The sequence below is a fragment of the Cynocephalus volans genome, chromosome 1, assembly GCF_027409185.1.
Source record: "Cynocephalus volans isolate mCynVol1 chromosome 1, mCynVol1.pri, whole genome shotgun sequence".
NCBI lineage: Eukaryota > Metazoa > Chordata > Mammalia > Dermoptera > Cynocephalidae > Cynocephalus > Cynocephalus volans.
Genome location: NC_084460.1, coordinates 111,238 through 130,020, shown reverse-complemented (window position 1 = coordinate 130,020; position 18,783 = coordinate 111,238). Strand labels below are relative to the sequence as shown.

The following is an 18,783-nucleotide window of genomic DNA, read 5'->3' as shown; positions in this document are numbered from 1 at the left end:
GTGCTGCAGCGGAGGTGGCTCTCGGCTGGCTGCCCACTGAAGGAACACAATGGCCCCGAGCTCCTCCTCCAACCCAGTGCGATTTGTCATCTGGTGGATCCAGAACCCACAGCCGACCTTGAGTTTGGGATTGGCTCAGCTTGTACACTCTCAAGAGATCTCATCTGGCCTGCGGCCAGGGTCCTGTAGCAACCGGTCAGCTCTAGCCTGGAGTCCCATGTTGGCTGGCTCTGGGTCCATCTTCCAGTACAGTGTTGGATGGTCTAATTGCAAAGCTCCTAACACTGTCTGGTAAAGATGGCCCCCGGGTCGGTTCCCTCAGCAATGACCTTCAGCGAGCCTTGAAGACCATGGAGGCCTCCTGACCAACAACCTCTGAACTTTATCCTCCGGATGGGGGGGTGAATCACTAGGAAAAGGGGAACAATGGAAAGGAGACAAAATGGCTGCCTCTAAGCCACAGCAAGACTTGGAAATGTTTGTTCCCCAGGCGCCTCCATTGTCTTCCCAGCTTGGGAACAAGAAAGAAATAAAGTGTGAATAGGAACGCGTGTTAGGTTGCTCCAGGTCACTGGACCTGTCTTTTACTTGACCTCATCTCAGGCTCCCAGCAGCCCAGGACTGGGGCTGCCACATGTGTCTCCCTCCCTCTCCCTTTCATGATATTTAATCTGCAGAACAGGGAAAAATGAATCTACTTTCTTGAAAATCCAAGATTAACCCAGTCCCTCTAAGCTGTTACGATTCACTTCCTCCCTCCCGGTGTTTTGTAATTCCTGTACATCCTTTTGCCCCCAGTGTTTTGTCTGGGTTCCACACGTTCCTTGCCTCCCCATGAGGACAAGGGATGGGACACGTGGGCTGGAGTGGGATCAGGTGAAAGCAGTTGTTTCATTCTTCTGGTGCCTGAGGTTCAGAGAGGGCTATCTTGGGAAGGATATGAGGTGGCTTATCTACTGACTGAAAACAGGCACCTGTTCCGTGGAGCCCCAGCGCTGTGGGAGTGAAAAGCTCACCTCCATAGGGAGAGCCCTTTTATGCAAATAGCTCCTCACACTTGGTGACTAAGAAATTGAAAGTATGGGTAGCCCACAGCAGGCAACGCAACCCACTGGGCTTCTGAACACTAAAGTCCCTCAACAAGCACACATGGTTTCCCCCACAGCTACATGGAACCCTGTCACCAAGGAAGCAACTCCCGTTGGGGTCATCAGATTTTTAGTCTGGCTCAGCAAAGCCACAGCTGCTCCAACCTTAAAAAGGAGATGTTGTAAACAGGGTGATGTGGTAGAAACGGAGGGTGGGGTAAAGAGTGCAGCTGGGCTTCTGGACCCCAGCTTAGGTCCTGTTTTGGAACCACCTCTGCTGGGCTTTGAGGGTGAGAGCAGCACGGTCCAGGCCCTGCTCTCCCTCAACTGCCCTCGCCGGAACCCTCGCGCCCTCTGCTGGCAGATACGCAGACCGACCACTGGGGCGTATGTGACCGTGCGCATGCGTGCTTCCTGTACCCAAGCTCGGACACATGAAGCCTGGACTTCAGCTTAAGTAATAAAAATTTATTAATTCCTGGGATGGTGGTTATCCCCCCCAACCTTGCGGGAGGGAACCACACAGTAGGAAATCACTGAGAAATCACACTGTTCCAACACCCCTTGCCACTACAGGAGGAGGAAAGTCCTTCCCCTGAAAAAGGTCTGGTCTTCAGTCTTCCTTAATCCAGGGGGTGGAGGCTGGGTACAGAGGGGACCATCATATGACACTGGGGGCGGGATGGGGTATGGTGGACCCCTGGCTGGCTCCTCAAAAAGTGGAGAAGAAACAGATCCACATCTTCTCTGGGGGTGGAGTTCTGGTTGCCAGGCTCATTTCTTACCCTTGATGAGGCTGTCACTATGGAAAAAAGGGACAGATAGATGACATCAGGAGACATAAATGTGAGACGCAGAGCACCCCAGGCCATTCCATCCTCAACTACCCTCCTCCCCTGATTGGAGGTTTGTCTTTGGGAGGTGAGAAAGGTGACGTAGTGGGGGAGGAGATGGGTACTGGGAGAAGATGGGCTGTAGGACCCCATAGAAATAAGATGAATCCAACTTACCTTCCCCTGTGGATGCCAGACAACCCGGTAAACAGGAAGCAGAAAGAGAAGAGAAATTCACATGTGATTTGATGGCTCCAGACCCCACCCAGCTCTAAACCCTCCTTTGCTCCCAAGAGAAAAAGACAAATGGGTTGGAAGCCAGGAACATCAGGCTCACGAAAGGAGACTCGTTCTCCTGGCCACTGCTATTTCTCACCTCTCCTTTCCTTACATTCTTCCATGCACCACAGCGGCAGTTTTAGGGCCCTCCAGTAAGAATACTGAATCATCAGGGCCGGCCCGTGGCTCACTCGGGAGAGTGCGGTGCTGATAACACCAAGGCCCCCAGTTCGTATTGTATATAGGGATGGCCGGTTAGCTCAATGGTTGAGCATGGTGCTGACAACACCAAGTCAAGGGTTAAGATCCCTTTACCAGTCATCTTTATGAAAAAAAAAATACTGAATCATCTTTCATTACTTTTCAGTTAGACACAAACTTTACAAATTGCTTTTTACATGAATAAACCTACTTGATTTCATAAGACCAATCCTATGACATACAAGATAGGAATTGTCAACCACCCCCTTTTCTAACTTTGGTTTAGAGAAAAACTCTTTAAAGGGTTACATGACTAGCTGTAACAGGCTCCAGAGCCTAAGTGACCAGACTCAAATCCCACGTCCTTTGTGACACCCAACTGTGCTGTCACATCTCTCACCGGGTGAAACTTTCATCCTGTAGGTTCAGCACAAGGTTGTCAGCAGTGAGAAAGATACGATTCTGTGATGTGGCAATCTACAGGGCAGGAAACAAGACAGACGCCTGCATTAAGCAGAGACCTCAATTCCTACCCTTGTAATTCAACAGCCTTAGTGAACACATGTGGATAAGGACCGGGGATATGGTGATAAATAGGACATGGTCTCCGCCTCAGTCAAGGATCCGGAGCAGTGAGCAATGACTATAGTGTGCCAGTACCAAAACAGTCGCATGGACAAAAGGTCAGGGGGGCCCAGAGGATGCACTCTCAACGGAGGGAGAGTGTTAGTGAAGCCAGTGTCAGTAGAAACCCAAACAACCAAGATTCGAGCCCCTCACTTTTATGTGGATTAACTGAAAACACTTTCACTCTTGAGGCAGCCCTGTGAGAGGTGCGAGGCTCTCACACCCACCGTCTTGGAGATGTTCTGGGCTGCCCGGATCTTACGAAGTTTGATGTAGCCAGGGTTCTTGCTCAGTGCTTCTCCAAGGTGAGCAGGGGAGGGTTAAGGGTTCACACAAGGCCAGGCTTCAGTCCCTGCCCCATCTTCCTCTGGGCTGTCAGATCCAAGGTTGTGCTCAGAAGGCTCATGCCCAGCCCTACTTTGGTCTCCACTTGTGGGCCTCCCTGAAGGCTGCTGCCAACAACTGGGGCAACAGCAGAAATGAAGGCAAGGCCCGCAGTCCTATTGATCTGGCCTTACAGTGGGGAGCCAGGCCTCAGGTACTCCCACTAAGATTTCAGATCCCACCTGTAGCCCCCTCCCTCTGCCAAGGAGCCAAGGGTCAGAGAGCACAGAGTCGCATTCGCCTTAGTCTCATCAGCCAGCCCATGAGGGAGAAGGGGGAAAGCAGGGTGCTCCAGGGGCTGGGCTGAGATCTCTCCAGCAGAAGGATATCATTTTGGCGGCCTCAGCCTCTCCCTCGGCCTGCACGATCTTCTGCCGCTGTTCTTGCTTTGCTTTTTCCACCAAGAACTGGGCCCGCTGGGCCTCCTGCTGGGCTATGGTGGGAGAGAGTCAGGGGGTCACAGATGTGAGGTGTTAGGAACCTCACCCATGGAGTGTTTCCTCCTGCCTTCTCAGCAGCCCTCACCCTACTCCTCTTGTGACTCACCCACTTGTTTGGCTTCTACAGCAGCTGTGTACTCTCGGCTAAAGCTTAGCTCGGTGATGGCTACATCATCCAGGATAAGGCTGAAGTCCTTGGCCCTCTCTGTCAGCTCCCGTCGGATCAACAGGGATACCTGGGGGCAGGGGTGAGGAGAGGAAGGGAGGGGCAGTTTGAAGGGAATGGAGAACTGAAAGGAAGGTTGTGTTGCTGTGACTAACTGAATACCTGATCTCCTGTGAATGGGAAAAGCTCATTAATCCTTTCTCAGAGCCTCACTACAACATCTGAATTGGAAAGAACTTGGTTCAATCTTTCCATCTGATAGATGATAGATGAGACAGCCTCAGAGAAATGATATAACTGTCCCAGATCATACTGACGCCTAACCCTCTACTCTCTCCAATACGATCTTAGCTTCCTGTCAGGCAAACCTGTAACATAAGCCTCTTCGCTGAAAGAGGTACAGAAAAAGTCTAGACTTTGTTATTTTTTTCTCTTGCTTCCTAACACTGATTGCTATCAAGTTCTAGTGCTGGCTCTCCTTATTTCCCAAAGTGGCAACTAGTACAGCTTTTACGTGGAAATGGAACTAGGATCACAACCCTTTTCTAATAAGCTGACTTTCCTAATACCCTGTACCCTGGGCCTAGGAGGGAAATGCTGACACTGTGCAGATGGTGATGGCAGTCAGACCTGGGCACGCTGGGTGATCAGCTGTGAGGCATTGAACTTGGCCACCACACTCTTGAGCACTTCGTTGACAATGGACGGCAACACTCGCTCCTCGTAGTCTAGCCCTAGGCGCTGGTACATGCTGGGAAGCTCCTGGGCATTGGGTCGAGACAGCACTCGCAGGGAGATGTTCACCATCTGCAGGTCTGAGAGTGAGGTCAGCACTGGTGGCTGGTCAAGGCCAAACACCACTTTGTGTGTGGGTAGGGATGAGGAAGGGGTCTCGGGAATATCAAAGGCATGGCTTCTAAGTATGGTCTAGGAGGGCACAGGTGCACTAGTAAAGAGTAGGGACAAACTTCTCCAGGACAGGGTGTACTGGAGGATGTAATTAATGTCAAGCAATTAAAAGGAAATAGGCGTTAAAACAAGGCTTTGATCTAGACAGTGAATAAAACAAACAAAGGATAAACAATGCTCTCCTAGGGTTCACATTAGTGGGTGGAGATGGTTAATAAAATCATGCAAACACGTGTGTATAGAATGTACTGCATTCACCCCAGGAGGAAGGTACTTTTGTTATAGTTTTTTTGCAGATGCGGAACCCAAGGCCTAAGAAACCTGACACTACCATCTTTCTCTAGGGTCTCTAGTCGGGCTCCCTTGTTTATTTCACCTATCGCATCTGCCACGTGACTCCCAAGTGCCTAGACCTACCTTTGGAGCCTGTGGGGGAGGAGATTTTTCGGGGTCTGGCCCGAATGTCATAGATAATGGGGTACTGGAACCAGGGGATCCTGGAGGAGAGAGGACAGGGATAGGCATCAGCAGACTTCAGTTTCACTAGCTTTGCCCGGTCTTCCCTCCTCACCACGCGTGTTTTGGCCTGAGTCTCCCCACGATGACCACGCACAAGGAGAGACTCTCCTCCCTTTGAAGAGCAACAGTTTACGTGCTGCTGTAATTCTGGGCAACACCCACTGTCCTGGGAGCCGGGGCGAGGAGGGGAAAGAGCAGCGCTGAATCCTGTTGCAAGTCCGACTATAGCCATCGTTGGGTCGGCATCAAGGGTGAAGGGTCAGGGTCGGTCTGCTCTGCCCGCCATTACCTGAAGTGAAGGCCCTCGGCCAGGATGGTGTCCTGCTGCACGCCACCGATCCGATTAAAGAAGATGGCTCTGTGCCCGCCTTCCACTGTGGAGAGAGGGGTGGGATCAGGCCAGGCCACCGCTCAGAGTACGTGCTAGGCTCTGGTGCGGCGGGGTGGGGGACTAGGTGAGCGCGGGGAGCTGGGGAAACAGTGCAGGGGGTCTGGGGTCTGAGGAGGGACGGGAGGGGTGCGGCGAGCGGGCGGAGGTTGCTCACCGGTGAACACGGATTCGCGGACGCCGTAGGCCACGGCGCCCGCCCCCAGGAGCAGTTTCAGCGCCGTGCCCATGCCCCGGGGCCCGGCGGGCAGCCGTCCCGCTAAGTCCTTCAAGTTCTGGGCCATGGCTGATCCTGAGGCCGGCCGCACCAGAGGGCAGGACGGGGTGCCGGCCCGCCTCTACACCACTCCAGTTTAGGGATCTCACTCTTCACACGAGGGTTCGGCCGTGCAGCTCGCGGGAGAAAGGGCACCGGAAGTGCGCTCCCTTCTAAAGCCTCCCTCTTGCCCAAGCGGACCCGAACTTCGCGCACAGGAACACGCACCCGGAAGTCCCGCCCCTTTCTGGAACCCTGCCCTCCCGGGGAGCCTTCGGGAGCACGAGACAGCAAGACAACGCCAAGTCCAAGCGCCCACTTTCAAAATGGCAGCCGGAAGGAAGTGTTGCGATTAGGAGGTGAGCGAGGTTCCAATTTAAGGGCGTTAGAGCAATTTCCGGTCGGTTCGCTTGCAAGATGGCGGCGCCCAGTGATGGATCCCAGCCTCGTGAGCGGCGCGGTGCGGAGCAGGAACAAGACTGGGATGCTTCAGCGAACAAGCGGCCCCGACTTGGGGCAGGAAGCAAGATTGGAGGCCGTAGGCTCATTGTGGTGCTGGAAGGGGCCAGTCTGGAAACAGTCAAGGTACTTCGGAACAGGAAGTGGAGAACTGTTAGGTCGATACGACGGGACTCCGTGGGATGAGGGTGAGGGGCTCAGTGCGGATGGAGAAAGCAAAGAGAGGTGAAACATGCCTTTGGAGGAAGGGTGCCCTAGTTGGGTGTCTCTTGGTTTGATATCCTGGGTTGGCAGTACTCATCTTCTTTTCCTCTTCTTAAATCCCATTTCAGCCCCCATCTCTTTACTTCCAATTCTGTGATATAGTCATCTAAGTGGAGGGGAGTTTCGTCCACCGCCTCGTCTCACATACCAAGACAGGTTACTGTAGTCTAGTTCACCCACCCTTTTATTCATAAGGACTTCATGTTTCAGTTCGTTAAAGAGTGTCCTTTGTCACCCCTATGTTACTGTCCGCCTCGAAACACTGGACCGGATTATCATTTAATACTTTTACATCTTTATTTTTACCTATCATTCATCTCTTTCCACGAATGCCATAACCCCAGCAGTTTCCTATCTTAAAACTTTGGGCAGTGTTCTCATTTCCTCGTCTTTCCTGTTTCTCTTACCTTTTAGAGCTAAACTTGTTAAATGAGTAGGCCCAGAAGAAATAGCATTGCTTTAGAAGTCAGACCTGGATTTTAATCTTAGTTCTTAAACTTAATTTTAAGAGTGTGATTTTGAGAAAATAGGTTCGTCCTCAGTTTGTAAAACGAGGGTAATACCTGTGAACCACACAGGGACGCTGTAAAGAAAATCCTTTAAATGTAGAACGTTTTCACAATGATGTGAGGTGAGATTCTTTTCCATTTGTTTTCCCTCCACTGTGGCACGTTATTTTTTATTTTATTTTTTATTTAAAAGATGACCGGTAAGGGGATCTTAACCCTTGACTTCGTGTTGTCAGCACCGCACTCAGCCAGTGAGCAAACCGGCCATCCCTATGTGGGATCCGAACCCATGGCCTTGGTGTTATCAGCACCACACTCTCCCGAGTGAGCCACGGGTCGGCCCCACTGTGGCACTTTATTAAGCTTGCAGTCTAGAAAAGCTGTTTTTAAAATGATCATCTCCCCAAAGAGAAGGTTTCCTCTTAATTTTCTTCTGTAATTGGTATTTCTTTCTTTTATTTTTTTTTCCTTTTTAAAGATGACCGGTAAGGGGATCTTAACCCTTGACTTGGTGTTGTCAGCACCACGCTCTCCCAAAGTGAGCTAACCGGCCATCCCTGTGTGGGATCCGAACCCATGGCCTTGGTGTTATCAGCACCACACTCTCCCCAGTGAGCCACGGCCGGCCCTGTGATTGGTATTTCTAATCTAATTATAGGTGCTTATATTCATCCCTCAGTAATTGCCAGCTATCTTTCCAGTTATTAACTCTGAATGTTAACTTTTTTTTTTTTGATGGCAGGCTGCTATGGGAATCTGGATGCTTGACCTTGGTGTTATCAACACTGCACTCTAATTAGCTGACCAAATAGGCCAGCCTAAACGTTAATTTTGACATTTGTCATGTTAGCTATCCCATAAAATTGTGTAATTTGCAAATGTGAAAAGCATGTCTGTGTCAGAGCAGAGTGGTTGAGAATGTAGACTCACACTAGAGTGTCTGGGTTCATATCCCTTCTACCTAGTAGTTGTGTGACCTTAAGCAAATCACTTAACCACTTAGTTTCTTCGTATATTCCATGGGGATAATAATAGTACCTATCTTGGTTGTTGAAAGGATTAAAGGAGTTAATATGTATAAAGTGTTTAGAATAATGTCTGGCACTTGGAGTTAGTTATTATTACTTATTCCAGGTTATTTATTAAGAAGTTGAAAGGGTCGTGGCCAGATTAAAATTCCTAGAGCGTGCTCTGGAAGAATTTAGGCCAAGTTGTCATCAGTGGTACTTCGAGGGTGATAGAGAATTCAGAGCTGGTTGAAATCTTCATTAGACTGTACTGTTATCTTTTGTCTTCCTTGTATAGGTACTTCTTGCTTCTGCCAGCCTTATCTGCACCTGCTCTCTCCCATTTATTCCTAATAATCCAGTCTCTATGGCCTTCTCTAAGTTTTTTGAAAGCACTAAGTTCTCTTATACCTTAAGGCCATTGCATATATTGTTCACTAACTGCAAGCTCCCCTTTCTCAGCTCTTTGCCCCACTAATTCCTGCTTGTGTGTTCATTCATTTAACAATTATTGAGTTTTTATTATGCTACTTATTCTTCAATTATTAGGTTAAATATTACTTCCTCAGAAGAATGACTCCCTAGTATAAATCAGGTCCTCCTGTTACAATCCTTATGAACCACTTACTTTTACCTCATAATGTTTATCACAATTTGAATTAAGTATTCATGTGATTGTTTATTGTTTGCCTCTGTGAGGGCAGAGAATAAGATTTTAAAAATTCTTTCCTACATCTCCAATACCTTTCAGTCATGACACATGGTATTCATTCTCTCATTATTCCAGTTAATGGTTTTCAAGCTTATTAACTACAACCCACAATAAAAATTACATTGTGAGCCAGTATACACATTCAACAATATGAAACCAAAACTTTCATTAACCATTACTATATGTGAAGCACTCTGTTTTCTATTTTATTAAAAGAACAAAACCCTGGTTATATTCTACTAATGGGTTGAAACTGGATTATTCTATTTAAGAGGTTCTTTTTTTTCTATAACTACGGGTGTCCAATGTTCTTAGACCTTTGTTCTTTCTTTGTACTTACCCTGTGACATTCTTGTCCCCCCCCCAACATTATTGTTATTTTAACTATTCAATTAATTTCAGAATCTACATCCCTCTCCCCCCAAACTTTTTGGAGCCATATATCTCAAGGTGTTGCTAGAGATATACAAATGTTCTAGTGATACATAAAAACTTAGCCTTTCAAAACCTGTATTTGTACTTACCATTATGTTTGTAGACATTTTACTGACTACCCTGAGGGTCCTTGAGACTCCAAATTGCAATTTGCGGTTAATTCTTTTAGCAGCTACAGATACAGTTCAGCTCTTTATTATCAAAGTTCTAGCTGGTGTCTTTTCCAATATGTATAGTATTGCCAGGATAACATTTCTCAGTCATTCCCATCATGCTCCTCTTCCTCCAGAATTATTTCTGGCTTTGTGCTGGACACGTGAGGGTTCTGCAGTTTATAAAGCAGTTTCATATATAGTCACTGTCCTTCATTCTTCCAGTTCCCGTTTTCCAAAAATTTTTTTCATGTTTCTGCTTTTTCTTGATTCTATATGTACGTTTGCTCATGCCAGTCTTAAAACTGGGAGGAAGCCCTCTTTTTTGTTTTAATTCCAAGAGAAGTATCCCTTGATTAAACCACCTCCCGCATCATTAGAATTTTCACTTTTTTTTTTTTTCTTACTGGTAAGGGGAGCTCAACCCTTGGCACGGTGTGGTCTGCACCACACTCAGCCAGTGAGCGCACTGGCCATCCCCATATAGGATCCGAACCCGCAGCCTTGGCGCTAACCAGCGCTGCACTCTCCGAGTGAGCCATGGGGTCGGCCCCTTTCACTCTTCTTTCTGTTCAGATGTGCAGCTGTTCACTTCGTGCATGTTTGTTTTTTGTAAGCAAACTGAAGGCAGTGACTGTATTTTGAATGGTACACACATATTGCTCCTGTGATAAACATAGACATTCAGCCTTGCTCACTGATCTAACTCTGGCCTGGTTCCAGAAACTCTCACTGGCCTTTCCTAATAGCCACCGGTTTTAAAATTAAGTCCAGTGTAGATCATATGACGTCACCCCGTTTCTGATTTAGTAGGTCTAGAGTGGGCCTGAGAATTTGCCCAACAAATTTCCCACTGTTGTTGCTGCTGCTGGTGGTGGTGCAGGGACAACCCTTTGAGAACCACCCTACTAGGAAATAGAAGCTTATGTTGCTCTCTCATCATGTTCCCTATTCTTCAGGTAGGGAAGACATACGAGTTACTCAACTGTGACAAGCACAAGTCTATGTTGTTGAAGAATGGACGGGACCCTGGGGAAGTGAGACCAGATATAGCCCACCAGGTAACTCTAGTGACAGGGCTCACAACCCTTTGAGCCTTTGCATGGAAGGTAAGGCAGCTGAATTCTTCATTAGCCTTAACTGTGCTTTGCTTTCTGCCTTCCTCAGAGTTTGCTGATGCTGATGGACAGTCCCCTGAACCGAGCTGGCTTGCTTCAGGTTTATATCCACACACAGAAGAATGTGCTGATTGAAGTGAACCCCCAGACTCGAATTCCCAGAACCTTTGACCGCTTTTGTGGCCTCATGGGTGAGAAGCCTTAGGACTTCAGAATGAACTTGGCAGTAGTGAAGAAGGGAAGAGGGAAAGAGAGGATTAAATGTGGAATTTTTAAGTGGGGGTGGGGGAACAACATGATTGATACCAGGACAGGGACTCTTCTCCATTATTTTCTATGTGTATGCAGATACTCTCCTGTTCTTGCAGTAGGTTCCTGGCTGGGTGAAAAAGGGAGTGTCTGAACCCATCACTGTACTACTGGTCATGTGCTTGTCAACTGTGTTCGTACCATTTTAGGAGTACAGTCTGGATGTAAAGGACACATGGAACCCATCTTACCTATGGATTTTTCTGGTTAGAAGGAGTGGGGTTTTCACCTAGCTCTGACTCTTTCTTCCCCTCCTAGTTCAGCTTTTACACAAACTCAGTGTTCGAGCAGCTGATGGCCCCCAGAAGCTCTTGAAGGTAAGGTATTGAATCCTACTGGTTGGAGGTGGGGTTCTGGGAATGTTTCTGGGGGCTGATTTTTTTCTTTTTTCTTTAGGTAATTAAGAATCCAGTGTCAGATCACTTCCCAGTTGGCTGTATGAAGATTGGTACTTCTTTTTCCATCTCAGTCATCAGCGACGTGCGAGCATTGGTGCCCAGCAGTGACCCTGTTGTTTTTGTGGTGGGGGCCTTTGCCCACGGCAGGGTAAGGTCTGGGCTGAACCATTAGATTTTTCAGAATTCCAAGAGCATTTTGGCAGTCCTTGTCCTTACAGGTTGAGAATGGAGGATAGGAACAGTTCATATCCTGCCATAGGGTGCATCCTTGACTACTGCTGGCATGTTTGTAATGGTCAAAGCTAGGACCTTCTTCATCCTTTGTAGAAATGTGGTAGTAAACAGCACTGTTGACATGTTAGCTCAGCCATATTTTTCCTGCCCTAAAGAAGGGCTAAACCTGCTCCACAGTGACTGAGTCTGCTGACAAACCTGTTCCCTCCTTAGGTCAATGTGGAGTATACAGAGAAGATGGTGTCCATCAGCAACTACCCACTTTCTGCTGCCCTGACCTGTGCAAAACTTACCACAGCCTTTGAAGAAGTGTGGGGGGTCATCTGACAGCAAGAGCCTTGTTCTGAGACAAGGGACTGTTGCCGCCGCACCCCTTTACCCTGCTCTCAACTGACTGCTGCTGGAAGATGACCTTCCTGCACCAAGACTGTGGAATTTGGGGAAGCCAAGGCTGTGCATTTGCTGTTTGTTTACCATATAAATACTGTTTTTGTAAACTTAGTTGTTTTGGGGTTTCCTAAACTTAGCAGTAACTAGTGGTGCAAATTGCCCCCTCAGACTCCAGGGACAGATGTCAGTTAGAGTTCGCAGTTTATTTCCTGGCTTTGAAGGCAGGCTTTAGCTCCAGATTCCTAGATTCCTGTGCTCTAAAGGAGAGAACCCTGATTATTTCAGCCCCATGGCAACCGTGGAGAACTTTCTCTGAAAGAAAGCAATCAGGAATGCTAGCAGTGAAAAACTGAACAAACAGAAGTGATTTTATCTGGTATAGTTCCAAGGTAGAAAAAGTGGAGCAGGCGGGGCCTCATACCCCTCTCCTCCCCCCCATGGGGGGGGTAGTGGTAGCGGCACATATACAATCATAGTAAATTGGCAGAAGAACATAACAGATTCCTGGCTAGAGGGGAGAGATAAGGCAACGTGCATGGGGGAGTCCAGAGGGGAGACGTGGGCCCCTCTGCTCCTCCCACAAGAGTTTCCCCTTTGGCCCCATATGAAGACTTGGCTGGCAGCAGAGGCACAGCTGGGAGTGCCATGTCTTTCAATTCCCTGGCTTTTCTGTTCTCTGTGCTCTGGGGCGAGGGAGTGCTGTGAAAAGGGAGACAAGTAGTCTTTGCACCAGTCCTGCTCTAGGCCACCTGCAAGACAAGAAATTTGATTGGAAGGCTGGTCAGAGTTACTCCTCCTGGCTTCTTCCTAGAATGCCTCAGTAAGTTAGAGTAATCAGTGCTCCATACTGTGTTCCCCAGGAGCGAGGCTACCTTAAAATTCACCCCAAATTTCCAGTACTATCTTGTTTTCCAGTCTATTGCTCTGTTCTGTAGCCTGGTAGTTTTAGCTTAGCTGTAGGATGTTTACTTACCAGGGAAAAACAGATTATTCCATTTTCTTTAACTTCTCTTTCCTTGGCACCATTGCTTTGTGAATATAAGGCAATATAAATAGTAGGCTCAAGAAGAAGACGTGACCAAGAAAATAGACGGATTTGTACACCTGTGGAGAGACAGGCCGTGGAGGTGGACATAAGGGATGGAGCATCCCTGGCTGCTCGAGGTTTCATGATTCCCTCCCAGCCTCGCCAGCAGGCCGTCACTCACCTTAAGCCATTTGTCCCATGTGAAGAGGCAGAAAGCAGTCATCGAGTAGCCCATGAAGAGCCAGTGGATGGTCTGTTGCACCAAGTAGTAGAAGGGTTGTAGGACAGTAATAGAGGCCAATTTGCTCAGGGCTGGGCTCTCTTGAATTAGTCTGGCAGCCTGGGGAGCACGGAGAGAGGTCATCAATGTCCTGTCCCTTTCACAGTCCCACCTGCCACCCTGGAGGCCTACCTGTCTCTCCACAATAACAATGAGGAATTCCATCTGGAAGCAGACAAGGTATCCTGAGTGTAGGCCGTGCCAGAGGGCCAAGAATAGCAATGAGAGTCCCTGCGATAGTTCTTTATTTCCAAGGAACTTGAGCCGTTTGAAGAAGTAACTAGAGAAGAGGGCAGGTAAGAATGAGCCTCAGATTGACTAGTCCTAGCATTCCCAGCATCTGCCTCTGGGTTCTTGCTGCTGAGGAGTGGTGTGGTAGCTGCTCCCAGCTGTGGCTGCTGGGGGTGCAGGAGGCAGTGCTACCTGATGAACTTCAGAGATGGAAGGCGGTGGTGGAGTAGACAGAAAACAGCCCCAAGCCTAGCTGGATTGCCGTGGGCAAGCCACTTGGCTCAGCAGGTAATGACTGAGTGCCTGACGCCGACGTGAGAGTGGTGAGCAACATAAGATCAGTGGCAGAACTGGGATTAAAGGCCAGGACTCAAGCCACTTATATATCCGGCTTTTGTTTTTCCAATATGACAGGAATGGTTTTCTGGGGCATAGTGGTGGGGATAAACCTAAGTGTATGTGGAGTATCTGGAGGTTCTATCCCAAGTGGGAAAGATGGAGAGAGGTGGCACAATACATCCCTGCCCTCAAGTCTGGGGAAGCAGCGGGAGGAAGGAGCCAGGTCCAGACCTCCCCTCCAGCTGCTCACCGGGACACCCAGGCGTTGGTGTTGATGTTGAAAGAGGCGATGGTGCCCGTGAAGCGGGGGGTGGTTTCAAAGAGCCACACCTTCATGTTGGCACAGGCGTTCCACTTTGCCTTTCCCTCTTCAAAGTCATTGAATCCCAGCCCTGTCAGGATGCACACGCCTTCCTGAGGGAAGGAGCAGCGCAGTCAGGGTTCCTGCCCCTCACCTCCCCACCGCCCCAAAGCCCGTCTAACTATGACCCTGACCCTGTTCATCTTTTCTACTTACTGTGACCAGCCAACAGGTGACGTATTTGTACAGCACAAACTTGCCCCAGACCAGCATGTACATGCAGCGGAACCAAAAAGGGCGGTTCTTGAGAGAAGAAAGGACATGTGCATTAGGGACGCTGGGCAGGCAAGACAACTTTCCCTAACATCCTTCCTCTTCAAACTTGTGTCTGGCTACTTCGTATCTGTCAAAATTCTGCTGCCAGATGTCCCCCTGACAGTCTGGCCTCATTGCCTTTATAACGGGCTAAGGAATAAGCAGGGGAGCCCAGCAAACATCCATTCACCTCCTTTTCCTTGGAGAGTCCCAAGGCTCACTGTCCGTAACTCTCCTGTTGTTTGCCTGCCTTTGCGGAGTACTGAGCACATGGGACAGTAACTACAGAGGGACTTTACATAGCTCTGTTTGATGTTAACTTAAGGAGAGAAACTCACCCAGCACGGATATGAAACGGTTGCAAACCTTTCAGCTGGGCAGGAGCAAAAGCCAGCACTCCCCCCTCCCTTGGCTTGTGAATTCCCTGGAAGCCCCCTAATCTACCAGTCAAGAGAAGAAAACAGACTGGAGAGTCAAGCTGCTGTGCTCCAAGGAGTCACTTGGACGTAATAAAGCAAGTTACGAGCTGCCTCTAGGGAAGGTAAGGGCTGCTAAGAGAGCATCTGGCACAGCTCTGTGCCCGTTCAGTGCTGGCTGATGAACATGGCCTGGCCTGGCTGGCACTGACCCCAACTCTCGCAGATCTAGAGCAAAACCAACATGCATTTGTAGATGGTATTACCTACTTTGCTATCTACAGGGACCCCTGCCTGTCCATTTGCTACCTCTGGTGCAGTCAAACTGCTGCTGCTTTAGTAACCACTCACTTCATAGTCTTCAGTGACGAGATAGTCTTCTGTGATGTGGGGGCTGAGCAGAGTGTAGCCCACCAGGTAGACAAGGCCCAGACTGAGGCGCTTGAGAGCAGGTATGGTGCTGGAAAAGAACAAACAGGGTCACAGAGGGCAGAGTCCATGCCCTTCACCCTCTGACCTTCAGTTATGGAGAGGAGTGTTTCAGGGTGTGGCTATCCACCTGGAATGGGATGAGGAGCTCTGCTGCCCAGAGTCTGTACTGTTTCAGGGAAGGACATCTCCTCTATGTGGTCGGCTGGAGGAATGGTGACTGCAGACCTCTAAGAGCTACAGGAAAGGCAGGGCAGCAGAGGAGCAGTGTGCATGAGTCTTGTGATGTTTACCCCTCTGGGATGCTACTGGTCTCAAGGTCTCGCCAGGGACTGAAAACCCGACGTAAATAAGATGATAATAACCAGTTTTGAATCTGCTCCTTCCTGTGTTGGTTGAGTTGATGCTGAAGCACAGGCTGGAGTTCTCAGCAAAGGAATTCTCCTGGTAACTCTTTAATTTTCTACTGACATATTTATATTCATTTTTATATATTTAAAAATCTTTATTTAAATGACAAAATGGGCTTTAAAGGCAGGGTCATGAAAGGTTCAGGTAAAATCTTGTGGCATAAGGGACTGGGTACTATGTTTGTACTACAGGTCAGAACAGACAGCTGGAAGTAACCTAAGCTGACATGGGCCCACTCCTGGCAGGGAGCAGGTACAGTGTGCCTGTTATAACAGCCCAGGGCCTGTATGACACAGGTCTGTGTACCAGGGCCATGCTGGAGAATTCAGCTGGGGCTGGCCTTCAGGAAAGGCACTGTAGAAGTGACTTTGGATTGGGTGAAACATCTACACAGAGGTCTTGACCAAGAGGGACAATTACCTGTTTGGTATCTTCCCTGGTATGTCAGTCAGCTGTCCCTGCACCAGCTTCATGTAGTGGTTCATTGAGAACTGGGGCCCTACCAAGAAGGCCCCATAGAAGTAGGAGAAACCAGCAACTTCCAGCAGGGAAGGGACACCCCGTATGGCATATTTCTGTTGCTCAGAGGACAAGGAGTTCTATGCCGAGAAGAGAACGCATGGTTCAGGATAGCCTTGAATCTCCCCCCAAAAGCCAGTCTGAGTGTTCCCCACCCTTGTGCCCCAGTGACAGGGATTCTTCAAATAGCCTTCTCTTTGGGGAGATGAAACATAGTTGCTTCGTGTGGAAATGACAGTGTGGGGGCAGCTTAGCGACAGTGGCTGTTGCTGCTGGCACTGATCTCTGGACTGTGTGTAGTGTGTAGGAGCTGGATCCTGGGAAAACTAGATTTGTTGATCCTTGCTCAGTGCTTTCTGAAATGGAGATCACACAGGCTGGGGATGAGGGAGAGGCTCTGCCCCTGGTATTTGGGTCCAGTCTTTTGGTAACAACAGCCTTTCTCCTTCCCTGTCGTTAAATCCCTAAACTCTCTGCAGAGGAGTGGGTACTTACCTGATCTTTCCCTCCATCAAAGTAGTCAACAGCCAAACCTGAGCAGAGAGAGAAGGACTGGGTAGAGTAAGGGGAGAGGACACTGTGACGCTGTGGCCTGTGGACTGAGTGTAGCCAGGAGTGTGAAGGGGGACAGTACCGAGCAAGTTTTTGCCAGGTGGGGGAGGGGCCTAGAAGTGAAGGGGAAAGGCAGTGACCCAGCACTCACCAATCAGCTTCAGTGTCAGAACACAGTGTGGCATTGTCCACTTGATGTCGTAGTTGCCAGTGGCTGTGTAATAATATCCAGCAAGAAGGTAGGCCTAGGAGAGGGGGAAGTATTTATTCTACCATCACTCCTATCGGTCTTTACTTTCTCCCTGCTCTGAAATCCAATGTAGTCTTTCATTTTTTCCTTTCTCCTGGTGCCATCATTAAAAGTTTAAGAAATTCCTACAAATGGAGATACTGAACCTGTAGCAGGAAGAGACTTGCTCAAGGTTTCTCAGCAAAATGAGGGCTAAACTGAGATGAGAATTTAGATGCTTGGATTCTTCAGCTCATTCTAAGTTGATCTTCTTCCTTGCCTTTAAGTGACTCCCCTCCTGGACTAATTTAGCTGGGCTAATCCTGGTGAAACTCAAAGAACCTTGACGACAGAGGCCTATGCAGAAGCTTAGCTGGCACCCCTTCCTTGAGGCAGGTAAAAAGTTACCATTATAATCTGCAGATGAAACTCCTGGGGCCTGTGATAAGTGGCCTACCCCAAGTCATATCGTGAAGTGTTGGAAGAAGGGGTTAGAAATTAGGTCTCCTAGTTCACTGCCTTTTCTGTACCACATTCCCCCACCTGCTCTCACCCCCTCAACTGCTGTCAGCTGTGATCTGAGCTGCTAAGGAGAGACGTTTACCATCTGTAAGCAAAAGGTGGTGAGGACAGCAGTGACAGTGCGGCCCATTAGTCGAAGGATGAGGAACTGAAGCACAATACATAGCAGGGAATGGTACAGCTGGTTTCCTGGATGCAGAGAAAAGAGTAGAAGTTAGATTGTGTTTTTATGCTTTCACCCTTCCTGAGACTTCTAACTACAAAAAGAATACATAAAGCAAAAACTGGTATTAGGATCTTTTTTCAGGATAATTGCGTGTTTTGGAGGAAGACATGGAAATTAATTGTATAAATATGAGGGGTTATCAGGGTGTTACTGTATTTCTGAATGTTTGAGCTAAGGAATGATCCTGAGTGGGGTCTGCTTGGATCTGTCATTCAGTTACAGCACAGCAGAGAGAAGCTGGTGCTTCTCTGTTAATGGGGTCTGGCAAGGGTAGCCACCCTCAAAATGTTTTTATCTGTCAGAGGAAAATGTACATAAAAGGAAAAAAGGAAAAGCTAAGCTGTCTTCCTGTCCCTACAACCTTCTCTTTGCAAGTGGAGCATTATAACTTCCCTATCCATCAAATTCTCTCAAGGAAATTTTGTTCAAGTCTGTTCCTTCCTAGGTTCCCTCTAATCACAGTTTTTCACTGCTACCTTGGTTCACTCACCAAAGTTAAAATAAGCAATTGAGAGGCCTGTAAAGGTGTGGAAGAGGTGGATGAGGTAGCTGTCTTTGTAGAAAAGGTAATGCCGATAAAACAACGCAAAGGGATAACCTAGAAGGGGAGAAAGATAGAAAGGGGTTACTGGTGCCTGTTGCATCCCTGTTTTGTTTTAGAAGTTTATCTGGAATCAAACAGATCAGAGAAAAATGTATACATTATATGCATCAACAGAGAAGACAACAACAGTACCCCCAAGAGTCAAGTCTTTTTGTAAATACAAACTTAGAACGGAAGATATTAATTTTTCATTGAGGCAATACAAAACTGGGTCCTAAAACTAGGTTTCATATATAGCCTATTAATCATTGCTAAGACTTTTCTCAATTAAAATTTTTAAAAAATGATACAAGGAATTGAGGGTA

At 48.2% G+C, this 18,783-nt stretch overlaps 3 protein-coding genes and 1 non-coding gene across 6 annotated transcripts in view; 1 reads left to right on the top strand and 3 right to left on the bottom strand.

Annotated features, from left to right (window-relative positions):
* Positions 1–2,768: 2,768 nt before the first annotated feature.
* PHB2 (prohibitin 2) lies at positions 2,769–6,276 on the bottom strand. The gene is made up of 8 exons (XM_063101050.1): positions 5,992–6,276; positions 5,736–5,820; positions 5,345–5,424; positions 4,649–4,833; positions 3,959–4,088; positions 3,742–3,845; positions 3,256–3,333; positions 2,769–2,878 (listed from the first exon to the last, which is right to left on the bottom strand). Exons 1-8 carry the CDS (start codon positions 6,116–6,118, stop codon positions 2,798–2,800), a joined length of 870 nt encoding a protein of 289 aa, XP_062957120.1. The 5' UTR covers positions 6,119–6,276; the 3' UTR covers positions 2,769–2,797.
* LOC134366002 (small nucleolar RNA U89) lies at positions 3,402–3,671 on the bottom strand. Its single transcript, XR_010022227.1, has one exon. It is a non-coding gene; the product is annotated as a small nucleolar RNA U89 (small nucleolar RNA).
* Positions 6,277–6,437: 161 nt separating the features above from the next.
* Positions 6,438–12,188, top strand: EMG1 (EMG1 N1-specific pseudouridine methyltransferase). 2 transcript variants are annotated; one of them, XM_063100265.1, is made up of 6 exons: positions 6,438–6,675; positions 10,588–10,689; positions 10,796–10,937; positions 11,314–11,372; positions 11,452–11,601; positions 11,901–12,188. In XM_063100265.1, the coding sequence occupies exons 1-6, from the start codon at positions 6,508–6,510 to the stop codon at positions 12,012–12,014; spliced, it is 735 nt and encodes a 244-aa protein (XP_062956335.1). In that variant the 5' UTR covers positions 6,438–6,507; the 3' UTR covers positions 12,015–12,188. The 2 variants fall into 2 exon arrangements, with proteins under 2 accessions (XP_062956335.1, XP_062956344.1); XM_063100274.1 differs by lacking the exon at positions 11,452–11,601 and having other exon boundaries at positions 6,439–6,675.
* Positions 12,189–12,419: 231 nt separating this feature from the next.
* Positions 12,420–18,783, bottom strand: part of LPCAT3 (lysophosphatidylcholine acyltransferase 3) — a 31,201-nt gene continuing 24,837 nt past the window's right edge. For both annotated transcript variants that reach the window (XM_063100243.1, XM_063100252.1), the window contains 12 exons: positions 18,365–18,472; positions 17,731–17,837; positions 17,049–17,142; positions 16,841–16,878; positions 16,247–16,425; positions 15,338–15,446; positions 14,472–14,558; positions 14,205–14,368; positions 13,517–13,664; positions 13,286–13,444; positions 13,051–13,181; positions 12,420–12,826 (listed from right to left, as the gene is read on the bottom strand). In XM_063100243.1, coding sequence (XP_062956313.1) covers positions 13,065–13,181; positions 13,286–13,444; positions 13,517–13,664; positions 14,205–14,368; positions 14,472–14,558; positions 15,338–15,446; positions 16,247–16,425; positions 16,841–16,878; positions 17,049–17,142; positions 17,731–17,837; positions 18,365–18,472 — 1,310 coding nt within the window. In that variant the 3' untranslated portion in view covers positions 12,420–12,826; positions 13,051–13,064. The remainder of the gene's footprint in view (positions 12,827–13,050; positions 13,182–13,285; positions 13,445–13,516; positions 13,665–14,204; positions 14,369–14,471; positions 14,559–15,337; positions 15,447–16,246; positions 16,426–16,840; positions 16,879–17,048; positions 17,143–17,730; positions 17,838–18,364; positions 18,473–18,783) is intronic.

Bases quoted from the DNA above. Each gene is read 5' to 3' on its own strand.
- PHB2 (XM_063101050.1), bottom strand. From the start codon at position 6,118: ATGGCCCAGAACTTGAAGGACTTAGCGGGACGGCTGCCCGCCGGGCCC. The intron at 4,834-5,344 runs GTAGGTCTAGGC...CCTCACTCTCAG, and splicing joins CTCCCCCACAGGCTCCAAAG to ACCTGCAGATGGTGAACATC. The intron at 3,846-3,958 runs GTGAGTCACAAG...CTCCCACCATAG, and splicing joins TGTAGAAGCCAAACAAGTGG to CCCAGCAGGAGGCCCAGCGG.
- EMG1 (XM_063100265.1), top strand. From the start codon at position 6,508: ATGGCGGCGCCCAGTGATGGATCCCAGCCTCGTGAGCGGCGCGGTGCG. The intron at 10,690-10,795 runs GTAACTCTAGTG...TGCCTTCCTCAG, and splicing joins GACCAGATATAGCCCACCAG to AGTTTGCTGATGCTGATGGA. The intron at 11,602-11,900 runs GTAAGGTCTGGG...TTCCCTCCTTAG, and splicing joins GGGCCTTTGCCCACGGCAGG to GTCAATGTGGAGTATACAGA.